This window comes from Nansenia antarctica (genome assembly GCF_963989245.1).
Source record: "Nansenia antarctica genome assembly, chromosome: 1".
NCBI classification, from domain to species: domain Eukaryota; kingdom Metazoa; phylum Chordata; class Actinopteri; order Argentiniformes; family Microstomatidae; genus Nansenia; species Nansenia antarctica.
The window spans coordinates 34,152,604-34,169,100 of NC_137674.1; the positions used below are offsets into that span (position 1 = coordinate 34,152,604).

General features: G+C 46.1%; 2 protein-coding genes across 2 annotated transcripts; both read right to left on the minus strand.

Moving 5' to 3' along the window:
• Window positions 1-5,634: 5,634 nt before the first annotated feature.
• Window positions 5,635-7,583, minus strand: naa30 (N-alpha-acetyltransferase 30, NatC catalytic subunit; the record flags this gene model as incomplete). Its single annotated transcript, XM_080531444.1, has 4 exons — window positions 7,117-7,583; window positions 6,723-6,846; window positions 6,330-6,385; window positions 5,635-5,772 (listed from the first exon to the last, which is right to left on the minus strand). Exons 1-4 carry the CDS (start codon window positions 7,369-7,371, stop codon window positions 5,635-5,637), a joined length of 573 nt encoding a protein of 190 aa, XP_080387570.1. The 5' UTR covers window positions 7,372-7,583.
• Window positions 7,584-10,788: 3,205 nt separating this feature from the next.
• Window positions 10,789-16,145, minus strand: ap5m1 (adaptor related protein complex 5 subunit mu 1). Its single transcript, XM_080542673.1, has 8 exons — window positions 16,045-16,145; window positions 15,170-15,881; window positions 14,409-14,636; window positions 14,001-14,143; window positions 12,945-13,030; window positions 12,406-12,518; window positions 12,119-12,215; window positions 10,789-11,522 (listed from the first exon to the last, which is right to left on the minus strand). Exons 1-8 carry the CDS (start codon window positions 16,110-16,112, stop codon window positions 11,440-11,442), a joined length of 1,530 nt encoding a protein of 509 aa, XP_080398799.1. The 5' UTR covers window positions 16,113-16,145; the 3' UTR covers window positions 10,789-11,439.
• Between the last annotated feature and the right edge of the window lie 352 nt (window positions 16,146-16,497).

Below are 16,497 nucleotides of genomic sequence, written 5' to 3' on the forward strand. Positions count from 1 at the left end.
CAGCAGGCCAACCAGCAGCGTCGAGCCCACCGGAGACGGGAGAGAGGCCTGGAGATGACCGTCTACACAGCTAGCGGTGAGCCTGGATACACACATATACACACACACACACACCCTGGACACACACACATATACACACACAGCCTGGACACACACACATACACACACACACACACACACACAGCCTGGACGCGACTACCCACACACACACACACACACACACACACACACACACACACACACACACACACACACACACACACACACACACACACACACACACACACACACACACACACACTACCTTTTAAGTGGCACATATCGCAAAGTCACCTTGAATAGACTTAAACTGACACCTACTCTACAGTTGTTGTTTTTTGTTTTTTTTATTGTGATTGATGTTAAATCCCAGATTGGAGGTCTGTTGAGGCTTTGAACTACTTATCATTAGGAAGGACAAGCTCTTTTAAGTTATTGTATGTGCTTTGCCAAAAACAATTCATATAATGGATGTTGTATATGCTGTGTTGTGTCTTTTGTGTCTGTATTAACTTTGTGTGTGTATGCTACCTTCTTAGCCAGCTGGCTGGTGAAATCTCAATGTGACTTCTCTGGTTAAATAAAGGATAAATACAGTAAATAAACCAGGACTGGGCAGTATTAGGCTAGTACTGAATAGGTGGTGGTTGTTTTATTTGACCCTTGACCCTGGCAGTTGGAGGGCCTAACGGGGAAGGCCTGCAGAGGCTGCATCTGGTGAGGAGGACGACTCAGGGAGACGTATTCTGGGACGAGTCCAGGGGAGAGAGCCTTGACCTCAGGGACATCCTCCAGCCAAGCCCCCTTCCCCAGGACCAGGGAGGGAGCCTTGACCTCAGGGATATCCTGCAACCAAGCCGCCTTCCCCAGGACCAGGGGGGGGGAGAGATGCAGCACGCACAGCCTGACACACAGCTCCGGAACACGGACGAGGAGCCAGTCACGAGAGGCTGCCGGCAACACACTCCCACAGACAGAGAGGCAGGAGAGACTAGCCGGCAGACAGGGGCTAGAGGCCTACAGACAGGGGCTAGAGGCCTACAGACAGGGCATAGAGGCCTACAGACAGGGCATAGAGGCCTACAGACAGGGCATAGAGGCCTACAGACAGGGCATAGAGGCCTACCCGTGGGGGAAACTTTACCTTGGATGCTGGACGGGACCACGGAGAGACTAGGAGACACCGGCCGCCACGACATGGATGCTTTAGGTGACATAGAGAGGCCTAGGTGGGATGTTTGGCATAGTAGACCTTCTCTGAGGGAGAGAGATGGCATTAGGAGAGTGCATCATGGGAGGAGAGGGATTTGGAAACCTGAACTGGAGTAAGAACACAGGTTGAGAGGGCTTGGTAATCTGGATTAGACTGGCTCTCAAACCTCAGGTGGAATAGGATAATGAACTCTTCACAGCCACTTCAATTAGAGAATGCAGTCTTTTCTCAATACAAGACATGAATACAAATGCGATTTACGTAACTACAGAATCTCAGATGTGTTGACTGGCTTCAAATTACCAGTTTATATCTGCTTCTGTGTTACAGCTGTTCCCTCATGCCTGATAATTCATCATTATGGTTCTATCATTATGGTTGAAGTAAGTCTCATTATGGGAGCAAATCTGTTTTAAATGACAAATAAAAGTGTGTGTGTGTATGACAGTTCAAGTGTTGAGATTATTGATGGCAGTGTATGGCGCCCTCTAGGGGTGGTAATGATTCTCCTAGTCTCGGGGGTAGTGGTGGTCTAGTAGTGGATAGTGTGTTGGACTTCCGATCGGAAGGTTGTGAGTTCAAATCCCGCCTGAAACCACACCACTACTAGTGTGCCCTTGAGTAAGGCACTTAGCCCTCAGTTACTCCAGGGGGACTGTCCCTGTAATTCGGAATTGTAAGTCGCTTTGGATAAAAGCGTCTGCTAAATGGCAAAATTATTATTTTATTAAAATTATTATGATTCATATAGGTGTGGAATAACATAAAAATATGTATGTCAATCTCTAATTCATGTCATTCTTGTATTCAAATTCCAGTAATTGATAACCCAATATATTGTCATCTTAAAATTAGATGGTGTCTTGAAAGGGAGAATATTCAGAATGTACATATATGTAAATGTGTTCTTTCTCGTATCTATCAAAGAACTATCGCCCTGAGGGTAATGAGCCAAAACAAACTTAGTCCCCCTCGACGATCCTTCAATTTATCTTGGGAAATAAAGTACTGCTAAGATGTTCTTTGAGACTTTGATCTGTTGTTTAATGAGGGAGAGCATCATCCAAGGGGAGAAAGCAATGATCCTTCAGACCACTTCTGATCCTCCAATTCCCTTCCAATTTGAACAAATCTATTACTCTTCACGGATCCTCAATCACTTACGACAGGAAACTGCTTATTACAACACGACTCACTGATTAGACTGAGGCAGGCATGAGGGACTGAGAGTATAACTGGCCCGCTACCAAACACCTGGGTCCACAGTGGCCAACACAGAACCTCCTTTTTATTACTAGTTGTACTGATAATTGTATCCTGTCTTATTTGTCACTTGTCCTGTACTATTGTCACTTTTTTAAATCTTGAATTATGCCTATTATCGCCTTATTGTCTTGTGCTGCAATGTCAGGAACCGAAGCCTAAGAATGTTACTCTCTTACCAGGGGCGGATTTAGGATTGTAGGAGATCCGGGGCTTAGCCCAGAGGGAGAATATAATGTGCGCGCGGAAAAATTTGCCTTCCACCTTCAACTTACCACCACCTTAAAGCGGACAAAAGGCACTGGAGAACACATATACATTCACACCCTTTAATGAAGCAAACTAATTGTGGTGGTTCTGGGCACAGAGGGAGGTCAGCACACGTAGCTCCCCCTGCAGGCCAGAACGCGCCATTGGATAGCAGCTGACCTGTATTACAAAATAGACAGTAAACACACACACACACACACGTCAGTCACCATCATTTATATTTGTATAGAATTACATAATTGATGGGCTGAGGCTAGTTATGTTACAGTATGTATATCAGGGCAGACTCTGTGCTCACCACTTATATTGTATTTAGAGTCTTGTCCTGTGTTATATGATGATATATTACATGTATTGTTGGCCTGTGTATAGTACTGTGAAATCAAATTCCCCCTGGGACATTAAACAAACTTAGTTAGTTAGCGTTACATCTTAGGATAGATTTGAGTCATGTTCTGTATACATACATACTACCATAAGGGCATACTTAATGTGGTTACTCCATGTTTACTAGCTGTAACATTAACATTACATCATTCTTTTTCACTTGTTACTCAGTCAACCAGAGTGCAGATATCAAAGACTATCAGCCTGTTATTCACTTTATTTGTATAAGTATTATCCTTTGTTTGATTTCTTACCATGTACCATAACAGTACCTTGCTATGTTTCATTTTCATTATAACATAACGTTGTTATGATAGCCAGCTAGCATTAGCAAACCGGAAAAGTAGTGTCAGTGAGTCAGTCACCTTTCTAATTCACAAACCTGAAACATCATCCATGTCATCACTGCTGGTGACGTCATTGTTGTCAGCTGCTGATACTGCTGCTGCAACAGTTCTTGGCGCTTGTTTTGTTGAAAAAAACTTTGGGATATCCATCCTTACAATTTTGCAAGTCAGGCACTGATTGAGATCACTTCTTCTTCAGGGCAGGGCAGGCTACGCAGTACGCAGGCTAATGTCGCGCAGCTGCTGCCTCTCTGTTGGACTCCGATACTGCACGTTACTCACGAGAGTTTTTTTTTTTTTTTTTTGTAAAACATTCGGGGCTTTTCAGAAAACATCCGGGGCTTGAGCCCAAGTAGCCACCCCCTAGCCCCGCCCCTGTCTCTTACACTTGTGTAATGTGACGTAACAATACAAAGGCCGCGTTCGTAAAGCTGCGGCGGCTGCGGCGGCTGTGGCGCAGGAGGTAGAGCCGGCTGTGGCGCAGGAGGTAGAGCCGCTGTCTAATGATCGCAAGGTCGGCAGATCGGCGGTTCGAGCCCTGGCTGGCCACATGTCGAAGTGTCCTTGGGCAAGACACTGAACCTCAATTTGCCTCCAGTGAGCGGGCCGGAGCCTTGCATGGTAGCTTGCCGCCATTGGTGTGTGAATGTGTGTGTGAATGGGTGAATGAGAGGCCGTTGTAAAGCGCTTTGGATAAAGGCGCTATACAAGTCAGTCCATTTACCATTCAATCAAATTAAATTGGTCCCTTTATGATGTCGAACCCAGTGTGTGCTCCGGCGCTCTCGGAACGAATTTACGAACGCACCCAAACTTGAAAACTTGAAACTTGATTGTGGATTGAACCCATACCTCGTTGTGTGTGTGTGTGGGGGGGAGACAAATCAAGAAAGCAAGAATATCAACACAAACAAACTTAATTTCCATAGTTCCTACCCTACAGAGGTGCCTTGAGGAAAGAACTGTGGATCAGATGATCAGCATTCACCGAGCAAAACATAATTGCATATTTCTAACATAAGGAAAGACGCCGAACACACTAACTTTTCAAAGCAGCTGTAATTGCATCATTTCACCAGGGAGAGTCAAGTCAAAGTTAAGGAAAAACAAGACGATAAACAAGGGAACTATGATGTGGGGGGGTATATCCTGTGAGAGAACCAATTTGATTGATTTCACAAGACGACTACCCCCACAGCAAAATGCATTCAAACTGTGCACAGCAAGTTAGTTTTTTTTAAACGCACTGATTTGAAAACCATAAGTAATAAACATATAATGACGTATGGTTTCTCAAATGATCACATTAACTGGTAATGGAGGAGGTACAGCACAGCCTCACCTCAAGCAGTGGTACGTCTGTGCTCTTACAACATAGCACGTCTTAGTACAGTAGCATCTGAGCATGGAGATAATAACCTATGTTCACAACAATATAGGTGGAACTGAATATCAGAGGGAAGCATAGCACCATTCTAAAACACACACACACACACACACACACGCACACACAATAATACCCCTTTATGCACACGCATGCCAAACCCACATTCCACTCAATCGTTTTCATGCATCCTCAACTCATCATACAAAATCAAAGAGAGGGGGGAAAAGTTCGGTTTGAGTAGAATCTCGAACCCCGTATGTTACCATTTTAAGTCCAACCTCTTTAGACTCTCTCTGTATAAACTATGAAGAAGTAAAATGGCCAACTGACGCAGACTGTTGCTTTGCTTGTGATTGGCCTAGTTTGGCACAGCCAATCACAGTCAGGGTTCTTTTCTGTCCCGTTTCCACAGGTCTCTACAGTTCAAGACGACCCAACAATCTGCCATAGAACATCATCATCATCATCATCATCAGAGGAGGAGGAGGAGGAGGGGGAGGAGACACACTCCTACCATGCACGACAACCTGAACTCACAAGAACTTTCTCATTCCGTGACCCTATTTTTAGTGTATTTTTAGTGTCCCTTCTCCTTTTTTCTCCCTCCCTCCCTTTCCTGCTGGCTTTCCTGTACTTTTTGACATTTCCTCTGAGGTTGAGAAGAGGAAGCTCGTTCCGTGAGCCAGCGGCGGTGGGTGTTAAGAGCCAAGAGACGATGACGGTGCGTCTTAACGGAGCCACAGTTTGAGCCTCAGAGCGTCCACTCCGTTTAAGTAGTATCTGAAGAGCCGCTTGTCCCTCACGAAGCCCAGGTTGGCATACAGCTTCAGAGCAGATCTGTTGGTGATCTCAGTCTCCAGCACGACCTGGAAGGATACAAAAGGCTCATGATTTGATTTGATTTGATTTAAGGATCCCCATTAGAAGCACACGGATGTACCTCTAGTCTTCCTGGGGTCCTGAACATACAAAATACAGACATAATAAATGTACAATCTACAAAAGATAAAAAGACACTCAGTCAAGCTAAGTGTCTAAAGCAAAAACATAGAAAACGACATACCGATTGTGAGCAATACCGACATGTAGAATAATCAGGTACAATCTATTGTACAGCAGTACAGGTATAGTCAATTGTACAGTACAACTAAGCTCACATATATGAAAAGTCTTTTTTTACTTCAATCAGAACAGCCGAGTGATTAAACCTATTCCAGGCACTTCCACACAACTGTGAAGAGTTGCTGGATGAGCAGATTCCTGATGGTGATGATTACAACAACATGGCTGTTCAATGGCATTGTCTGTCTTAGGGTTACTGATGTCACCGGCTCTGTTAAGGACGTGTCTGTCTATCATTGTGGCTTTCCTGTGGCCTTTCCTGTGGCTTTAATTTTATTTTTTACTCGTGTTTCAAACATACCTCATCACAGTCCCCATCCATCATTGCATATATTGCCCTTTTCACTAGATTTGTACCTGAAACAACAGGGAAAATGAAATGTTAGAGAGGACAGAGGTTAGAGACATCGTATCAAGAGGTTGATAGAAGAAGAATGTTTTATTTGCAATAAACAACTTGTCAGTCAGTTGTTGGAATTTGGTATTTTTTTGCTCTAGGCACAGGGTCAGCCATAGTCGGTGCCCCCTGGAGGAATTAGGGGTTACGGTTGCTCAAGGGCACATGCAGCTCCCTCCCGAGGCGGGGATCGAACCAGCGACCTTCCGATTTCTAGCCGGCCACTCTAGCCTCTAGGCTACCGCCGCCCCCTGTACTGCACATTCATATTGTAATAGATCATCATCGACCACTCACCGATGCCTTTCCTTCGATATCTGGAATCCACAGCGAGCATAGCAATGTAGCCTCGGCGAAACATCTTCTTGTGCATGTCCAGCTTGCACACGATAGCACCAACACAATCCTCCTCCACCATTGCCTGCCACACAGAAATATAACATTTTATCATCCATTGACTTATATGTCAACCATTGTGAGTCGGTCTGACATATATTCATCATTATGCATCTACATGGCACAGGCCAAAGTTATTGACTGACTGTCTAGTTAAGAAGATGGGACAAATCAATTAATAATCTTGAACCAAGAATGACTTGCATCAGACTAATGAATGAATGAATGACATAACTAATATGACAGCCATTTATGGAGCAATACAGTAACAAGACAGACTTAACAAGCTACTTACCAGAAAGCAGAGTTGAGGCCAATTATGGATGAAATACCTATATGTATAAATCGAGTAGGGCTCTGACAAGTCCTTGGTTATGAGCCTGATGATATCCGGCATTTGAAGCTCTGACTCGTATCTCACGTATTGGATGGAGCAATCATCCTCGACATCTTCTTCTTCTTCTTCTTGGCCCAAGTTAGATCCTATGTCAAGCCTTCTCATTTCTTCATCTACTTCAGTCATTCCCATGGTTGTTGGCATATTGGGCATTCCGTTATTGTGCGAATGCAATAAGTGATTCTGCTCTAATGGTCTACTACTGTGTCCCTGATGATGAGGATGATGATCGTGACAGTTTCTACTATGTATCACATTGTCGTTAAGAAGAGAAACACCGGCCTGACCCTGACACTCCTCGGTAATAAAGTCACAATCCTCCGCAGCCCCTCTCACGCTGCTGTCAGCTGGCTTTGGAGCTTCTGGATCTGCCGGTATTAGAGCTGGTTCTGCCGGTATTAGAGCTGGTTCTGCCGGTATTAGAGCTGGATCTGCCGGTATTAGAGCTGGTTCTGCCGGTTCTGGAGCTGCTGGACCTTGCTCGAGGTTGCTGTGTGGGAGACCGTTCACCGGGCAATGGATCAAGCCGTTGAGAAGTTGTGCTTGGGGGGGTAACTTGCACTGATTGGGTTTGAGATCACTCCCATCGATTGTGTTTTGCTGTCCTTCTTCTTCGGGGGCTGTCGGTCCTCCTCCTCCTCCTCCTCTCCCGCAGCCTCGGTCGTGTCCATCCTGCCCTCCTACAGCCTTTACGCACACGGCGATGGAGTTAACGTGGGTCCGGGGTGCAGACAGTGCGTCAGGCCCAGGCGGTACTTCTGCCATGCCACTTCAAATCAAATGTGAACGGGGGGGCAAAAAGTAGGAGTCGCTATTAATACTATCGATCAGGTCGTGTGAAACGGTGACACCGGTGTCAACACATCCATTGTTTAATGTTAAAAACGCCTCTCGTCTCTTCTGTTCACACAAGTCAAACCTTCAAACCTAAACCAAGCTGCTGTTTGACAGTGAGTATGGAAGTGGGGCTTGCTGCCGTAAAGCATTACGCATGTGCGCCGGCGACGTGATTTATTTTACGACACCAAATGAACAGGTGGTCAGCTGGAGTTCAGGTCGTCCAGACAGGTGGTGTTGCATAATGCATATTAACATTATATTTAAATATTTACACTGCAGTAATAATACCATTCCTCGGGTGTATCGTTATCTCTAAATAACTGCATATTCGGAATATGATATCTCAAAACTGACTAGAACACCAGCAGCCTCAAACAAAATCACTTTCTCTTCCTCCGCCACTGGATGTCATCATTGGCCCAAAGGAAAAATGCAGTTTTTCAACTTGTAGACCTGACAGGGGGCCAACTATAACGATATGATCCTGAATGTTGGGCATCTTTATCTGAATCAGAATCGCTTTTATTACATCTCTTACTGTACAAAAGTACACAAGAGTGACATTCTTTGGCTTTGGTTCCTCAACATTGACATTGCTGCATTCAGATACAGGGAGAAAAAACAACAACAATAACACAGTAATAATAAATAACGTAAATAAGCAAAGAAATAATCCCACAACGACGAAGGAAACAAAGTGGCTTTTGGTAAAGTGATCATTTCACAGTGGCTTAAATAGTGCAAAAATGCTGCCTAGAGAGCATGATGACACAAAACGCAATACAACGCATAGGCGACTACTGCAATATGTTCATTTGGCTGGGGGGTGGCAGGTCCTTGCACCCTTCCTGTGTATTTCACTAGGAGCCTGATTGCTTGGGGGGAAATAGCTGTTTGTTAGCCTCTGGGTTTTAGCCCCAAGGCTTCGGTACCGTTTCCCAGACGGCAATAGCTCGACCATTATCAGGCATTTAACATTCTCCTCACTTCCTGTCTTATCAAGTCCCGATTTAATTTGCCGTGACGTTCAGTGTGACCGCATGACCGGCTTTAATTAGGTCCTCATAATATTGTTGTTGAAGTTTCTCAAAGGTCAGTGACTAAAATGGCATTTTTGGAAACCCCCCAATAATTACATTATCAGTGCACAATTCAGTAATCAAACTGACTTGCATCAATAAAGCCACACACAAGCAGCATTATCTTTGTAGTTCGGGTTGGTGGTGTGGGAGCGAAGGCATTCGACCAGAGAGGCTCATTAAAATGAGCCCATCCACTTCTGAAAGCTGTACTTAATCAACCAAGCATGTCTGCCGCCGGCCAGCGAGAGCCACTGTGACAGCAACAGACTCCAGGAGCCAGGCGGGCGGACAACAGGCTGGGACACTGGAGAGCTTTAGAGCGGCGGCCTGCCCCCTTCCGCAAACTTCTCCTTTTCCAGTTCAGTAGACACACACACTAGGGTCCTAAAGCCAAATCAACGGGGAGAGAGAGAGAGAGAGAGGGGAGAGCTCAGAGGTCCCCGGTGTCTGCAACACCATACTGCTACATGAAAAAAAGAAGGTGAAGGATGCCGGGTGAGGCAATTGGTTCCAATTGACAGAGGATTGGTCATGGTCAGTCTTCTGGGGGGAAAATCCACGTGAGAATGTGGCTCTCGCACCAGCAAGGGGGCCAAGACAGGCCTCTGGTGGACAATGGAGTGTTCAGAGGAGTCTGGCTGCAGTGGAACACACTCTCAGTGATCACAATCCCCTCCCTCTGCTTCAACTCTCTTCAACCGCCAGATGTTCACGTATTTCTTATCATTACGTCACTTAAACCTCACTAAAAACACCAACCCCTGTCCTGTGTATTTCTAACAGAAGACAGACATGCAGTATTGTAGTGTGGAGAACAGGACGGATAGCACTATAGGAACTACAGGTACAGTAAACATACTTTGGCATACGGTATCTTGAGAGTCCACAGGTGTGTCCATGCAGGGGACTGGTGCGAAGGGTGCAAAGGTCAGTCATTGGTCAGCCCAGTCCAGGAGTAGTTAAGGTGATTGGGAGTCACCATCTGGACTAAAAAGTACATTTATGTAAATCAGAACTTGTGCATTTTTAAAAAGTTTTTTCTTTTTTAAATTAAAGATTTAGTATTGTCTTTTACGGCCAACCGACTCATACTGTACATCGGATAGAGTTGAGGAAGACCATTTCTTGAAATATTGATCATTAACTGTTGAGCCACTACTGAGCATTCTTCCCATACATTTATTCCAAGAGCCTCCACCACAACTGTTTCACCAATTAGCCAGTCATCAGGCCAGCTGGGGGTGGAGGGGGGCGGGTCAGCACTCCGTCTCGGCCTAGAGAGGCTGTGTATGTGAAGAGGCCACTGGCTGACAGGCAGCGGGGTTCAAAGAGGGGGGGGGGGGGGGGTTGAGGGAGTCCTGCCAGGTCTCCAGAGGGGCCCTTTGTGGCACAGACGCTAGCCCAGACCAGCCTACCCTTTCACAGCCCCGAACCCTTCTCCCACCGCCCTTCAGCCGCAGACGACGACAAGGCCCCAGACAAGGCCTCAGCTGCTAATTATCCGGCTGATGGAGAGGCACTGAAGTGGGACTGTCGGAGCAAGGGGAGGCCCCTCTGTCTAAAGAGATGTGGCAGTGGGGGTAGAGTAGAGGGGAGGGTAGAGGGAGGGTGGGCGATGAAAGAATTTCCAAAACAGGGGACTGACATATCAGCATATCAACAAGAAACTTTATACAAAATACAGACATGATTGTCTTCATACAAAATCAAAAACTCTACAGTATGAGGACAAAAACAATTAAATAATTCTATACTCCTCTTAACTGGGACAACAGTTACTATAGTAACTGTATACTCATATATGATCGTTCATTAAGGCACATTTCACTTCATATGAATTCTAATCTGTATTTTATACAGAACATTTTGCATTTTTGCATCATTATACACTAGTCACCAGCAGCAGAGACAACTCATTCTGTAATCCATTGGCCTCCAATTAAACAGTTATTCCCAGGCCTACCAGTAACATCAATGTCTTTTTAGGTGGGGGTCATTCATCCAATCCTGGTCACCAGGTTCCAGAGCAGACCATCACCTGTGCTTGTGGCAATCTGTTTCATGTCAGGCCCATCCTACAATAGATAAGCAGTCGTTTCCATGGTGCTCTTCTGGCTAGCTTGGAATCTTTCATTTCAGTGTTGCGTCGACAGGGGTAGCAGACTTTTTGATTGACAGGTGGCTAGCTTGCGCTAAATCGACAGCAAAAGTGTGGCCCCCCCCTCTAGCGGTTGTGGCCCTAAGCAAAGCAACCACATAGACTGTTTATGCCAGTGGCCGGCCCTGACATAGTCCCATCCTACAGCATCATGTGACCAGAGGACACTGGGGCACTGCCAGTTGAGTTCCAGATGTAGTACTCTGAGGATAGTAGCTCCCGGGCTGCAGAGAGTGGAGAGAGAACATAAATAATATTATACGTGACACGTTCTAATGCTTTGGTCCTCATATCGGCAACCAATCAAAATGTTCAGACTTTTCTTTTGAAACACGGAACTACGTTTCAACGTTGTTGAGAATCACTCAAGCGAATCACAAACTCGCTAGTCAAGCCAAAATACTGCAATGGGATGGATTGGGTGAGTAATCCCCACTGCTACCTAGTTAACTATAATACTACTTTACATTGTTAGCAGGTTCACAAAACGAGCTGTGTTAGTTGACTAGCGATGTGTCGTTGATTTTCAACAACGCGGAAATGTATTCACATTTTTCTAAACAAAAGTCATATAAAAAGGTAAATAAATGTCAACGCTGTTGAAAATCAATGACACACTCACTCGCTAGTCAAGCCAAAACATTGCAATGCAATGGATTTGGTGAGTAATCCCCCACTCCTAACCTAGACATTTTGGTCGGTTGCCGACTTGTTCCCCCTTTCAACCAGCTGCCGTCACATGTTCAGATTATAACAAATAAACCTTCCTTTGTTTATTAGGTAGTAGAACCCAAACACATGGTGCGCCATCAACACTCACTGGTGACAATCTTGGGTCTTGCTTGGGTGTAGACCTGTACTGAATGCTGGTCCACACAGCAACCAGACAACGTCAAGTCCGGCACTCGGAAGTACAACTGCAAAAACACAGAGGAGATGGTGTAAGTGATGCTCTGTTCGAACCCATAAAGATTCATAACAATGTCTCCTGCCCCCCACACTTACCATCAGAGAGAGCATCTCAACTCAATATGTTTTTTGTTTTTTTTACAGGAAAGATCATCTCCTGTGTCTAAACTTCAACCACCACCACACAATCTGACTTACTTTGATGTAGGCGGTGAGTTCTGTGCAAAGAGGGTCTGTAGGTCCTGGGAGTTGTCCTGAGAAACTAATATTGCCCTCTAGTGAGACCTCACGAGACTTGGGAAACTTCTGGCCTAAGGAGTGGAGGAAGGAGAGACAGGCCAAATGGTTTTCACATAAACAAAGCTTATTTGTAGTGTAGTATAGTTTAAACTCAGAATTAGTAGACTAGATTAGATTAAACTCTATTGTCATTGCATTGTACAAGTACCAGACAACGAAACACAATTTAGCATCTAACCAGAAGTGCAAACAGTGATATATAAAACATGATATAAGAATATGACAGTGATAGGTACAGTATGGCAAGTACAGTAGTTTAAAGGTATATACAGTTATGTACAGTTAGGTAGCTATGTACAGTATGGTATGTAGATGTATAAATAGTAGCTATATCAAAGAAGGTATATGCAATGTGCAAAAATATGCTTTGTGCAAAGGTAGTATCGTAAACAGCAGTATTGCAAAGGGTAACTGAGTTCACATTGAATGAGGCGTACCGAGGACCCAGACCAGGAGGTTCTTCTCCTTGGACACCTCCAGCTGACCTGAGGTGACCTTCACATCCACGCTGCCCATCTGGTCCCTGCAGAGGAACACACAACCATAGACTTACATTAACATTTTAACCATTTCACCATACGCTTTTATCCAAAGCGACCGACAACTACAGATTACATGGTCAGTCTCCCTGGAGTGGTGGTGTTCCCCAGGTGGGATTTGAACTCATGACCTTCTGATCACCAGTTCAACTCACTATCCCCTAGGCCACCACTACCCCCCCCACTACAGACTAGACTTTGTTCACAACTTTTCTAACACACAGCTCATAGATTTTGTTCAACATTAGATTAGATTAAATATTTTTGTCATTGCAACAAAGTTACACAACAAAATGTATTCTTTGCTCTAGGCACAGGGTCAGCCATAGTCAGGGCCCCTGGAGCAATTAGGGGTTAAGTGCCTTGCTCAAGGGCACAACACAGTGGTAGGACCTCATCATATGATGCCAGCGACCCTCCAGTCACCAGCTCAAATGCAGCTCCCTCCTGAGGCAGGGATCGAACCAGCGACCTTCCGATTGCTAGCCGGTCTCTCTAACCTCTAGGCTACTGCCACCCCCATTTCTAATATAACACTGAGGATCTATGATTAAGTATACTCTATTAACGTATTGTTACTTATTCTCTCTTTCAATATTAGAAGTAACTGTGTGCACATACTGAAGGTCCTCATTTGTAAATAAAATAGAAATGGACTGACTTATATAGCGCCTTATTCCAAAGCGCTTTACAACAGCCTCTCATTCACCCATCCACACACACATTCACACACCAATGGCGGCAAGCTACCATGCAAGGCACTGGCCTGCTCATTGGTGAGCAATTTTGGGGTTCAGTGTCTTGCCCGAGGACACCTCGACATGTGGCCAGCCGGGATTCGAACCACCGATCTTGCGATTATTAGACACCGGCTTTACCTCACATTTCTCTTGGTGCAAAAGTGCAAAATGAACTTGATGTACTGTATCATGTATGTGCCTGTGTATATATTACCTGTTAAAGAAGGGAAGATGTGCTTCACAGTACTCAAAGCTGTTCCTCACACTCTCGTGGAGTTTAAGGGTCACGGTCAAACGCAGCTGGTTGTTCTCACCCTCCTTCAGCTTATAGGAGCCTAAGATCGGAGGAACAGGGACCTGAGAAGAAACAAAACAAGATGGCGTTAAGTGTACTGTATCTCTCTGCAGTCTCTAACCTCCTCGTTACCATGACTCCCTCTTACACTACGGCTGCGTTCGTAAAATTCGCTCCGAGAGCGCCGGAGTGCACAATGGGTTCGACGTCATAAAGGGCCACCAAGTAATTTGATTGGACAAGAGGCATTCCATGAGTGATTATCAGATTTCCAGAGCGAATTTTACGAACGCAGCCGTCTACGGACGTTCTGGACCCCCTGTGTACCTGCGACGTGTAGCTGCAGAGTCTGAAGGACTCGAGAGGAGGGGAGAAGGGGAACTTGTAGGGGCCGGAGAAGGCCGAGCCGTCACAGCCGTCCACGCTACTGGCTGTCAGGATGCTGCCGTCCAGCGAGGTCACGCAGGGGTGGACCAGCACGTCCAGCAGGGGCGAGCCGTTGGGCGGCAGGGTGAGCGTGACCATCACGTTGGGAAGGACGCCTTCCACTTCACACTGACCATGACAAAACAGGGAAAAAGATTACGCTTATTAGTTACAGGAACTTGGAGAAGAGCATGACAGCAGGGAGTTCACTGTTCAGAGAATATTGTCCATAAGTGAGACGTTCAAATGATTTGGTCCTCATGTCGGGATCCGATGTAATGATCAGACTTTTCTTTCGAAAAATGTGAATACATTTCCGTGTTGTTTAAAATCAATGACACGTCGCTAGTCAACTAACACAGCTTGTTTTGTGAGCCTGCTAACAATGTAAAGTAGTGTTATAGTTAACTAGGTAGCAGTGGGGATTACTCACCCAATCCATTTCATTGTATTTTGTATGTTGTAATCGTTCCGTATTTTGACTTGACTAGCGAGTTTGTGTTGTGCTTCTCAACAACGTTGAAACGTAGTTCCGTGTTTCAAAAGAAAAGTCTGAACATTTTGATTGGTTGCCGACATGCGGACCAAATGATCAGACTGTGTCACATATTGTTGTTGTGCTATAGGCCTAGATATAGAAGCATTGGCACACATTCTCTTACCTTACAATTCACGGTGCCATACACATCCCAGAGGTCCTGCCTGCTCTGGTTCCCGTACTGCATGGAGCGCACCATCTCCGTCAGCGCCACGTTCACCGCAGCCCTGCCGCGGTGCAGTCCTGTCTTCCAGGCCGGCTGTTTCTGGGTCCCCGAAGAAGGAGTAGTAGTGGGCACTGCTGGTGCTGCAGGCGAGGCTCCCCCTGACTGGGGGAGGCCCAAGGGGGTCCCCAGGGGGCAGACCTGCAGGAGGACGGAGGGCATCATGGCCAGGCGAGATGCCAGGCCCTCGTTGTCGGGCTTGGCCCCCCCAGACCCGCAGAGGAAGGCCTGCAGGCCCGCCAGGAGCGTGAGGCCCTGGGAGACGGAGAACAGGCTGGTCAGGGGGGGCCGGGGGTCCGCGGGGGCGTCCACCAGGGGCAGGCAAGACAAAATCAGTGGCCCCTGGGTGATGGCCAGCATGGGCCAGAGGATCCCTCCACCTCCACCACCACCACCACCACCACCACCACCACCAGGGCCCTCCACGCGCAGCTCCAGGGCTGGCGAGCGCTGCTGGTGGAGACAGTCGTCCCGTAGCGCCACGTAGGGTTTGTCGGGCTCAGACAGACCCAGCTCCGTGAGTAAGAGCTGGAGCACGGTGCCGTCCTCGGGGACAGGCACGTGCAGGGAGCCGGCCAGGCATTTAGCACGGTGCTCGACTGTTGGATAGCGTCTGGATGAGGAGGAGACAGCACAATGACCACAACGTCAACTAAAAATGGCTTGCATGATTGGCGCCTTTGAAATGAAATGTATGTATATCAACAATATCCAGATTATGAAGAATATAGGCGGGTGGATGACACAATTGGAAGAAAAACCAAATCATTACAAACCTGGAAAAACGCACTAACGCAGATTCCCCCTTCTCGTGAGATATGATCCATAACGCTCGCACGCTCATTTGGCTGTCTGTCTGTGCACAAAATGTGGAAACCTCGTAACCACAAAGTAGTTCGATAACGGGAAATGCAATTGAATATTGTCACAGATTAAACGTACACCGTTGAGGCTTCATTGCATTTCTAAAAACAAAAATAATAATAATGCATGCACTTCCTATTTCTACAGTACATGCATGTGACTGCTTGGACCAATCAGGAGATCGGCGCGCATGCGTGGTTTCTAGTGTACTCTCACCGTATGGGATTTTGCAACTATCCGCCAATGTCCCAACCCTTTTTCTCCTCTGGGGTTTTTTTCATCAACGTCCCTAAAGGAAAATCCAGGCTTATTTTTACAAATCTCGCGAGACTTGTTAAATAACACAGGCTTATTCCGATACATCT

What these genes read in the sequence shown, in the direction of transcription:
- ap5m1 (XM_080542673.1), bottom strand. Translation starts at nt 16,112, where the DNA reads ATGAGCGTGCGAGCGTTATGGATCATATCTCACGAGAAGGGGGAATCT. An exon ending in GCGTTAGTGCGTTTTTCCAG is followed by an intron (nt 15,882 to 16,044) that starts GTTTGTAATGAT and finishes CTCCTCATCCAG; the next exon opens with ACGCTATCCAACAGTCGAGC. An exon ending in AAGACCCAAGATTGTCACCA is followed by an intron (nt 11,523 to 12,118) that starts GTGAGTGTTGAT and finishes CACTCTCTGCAG; the next exon opens with CCCGGGAGCTACTATCCTCA.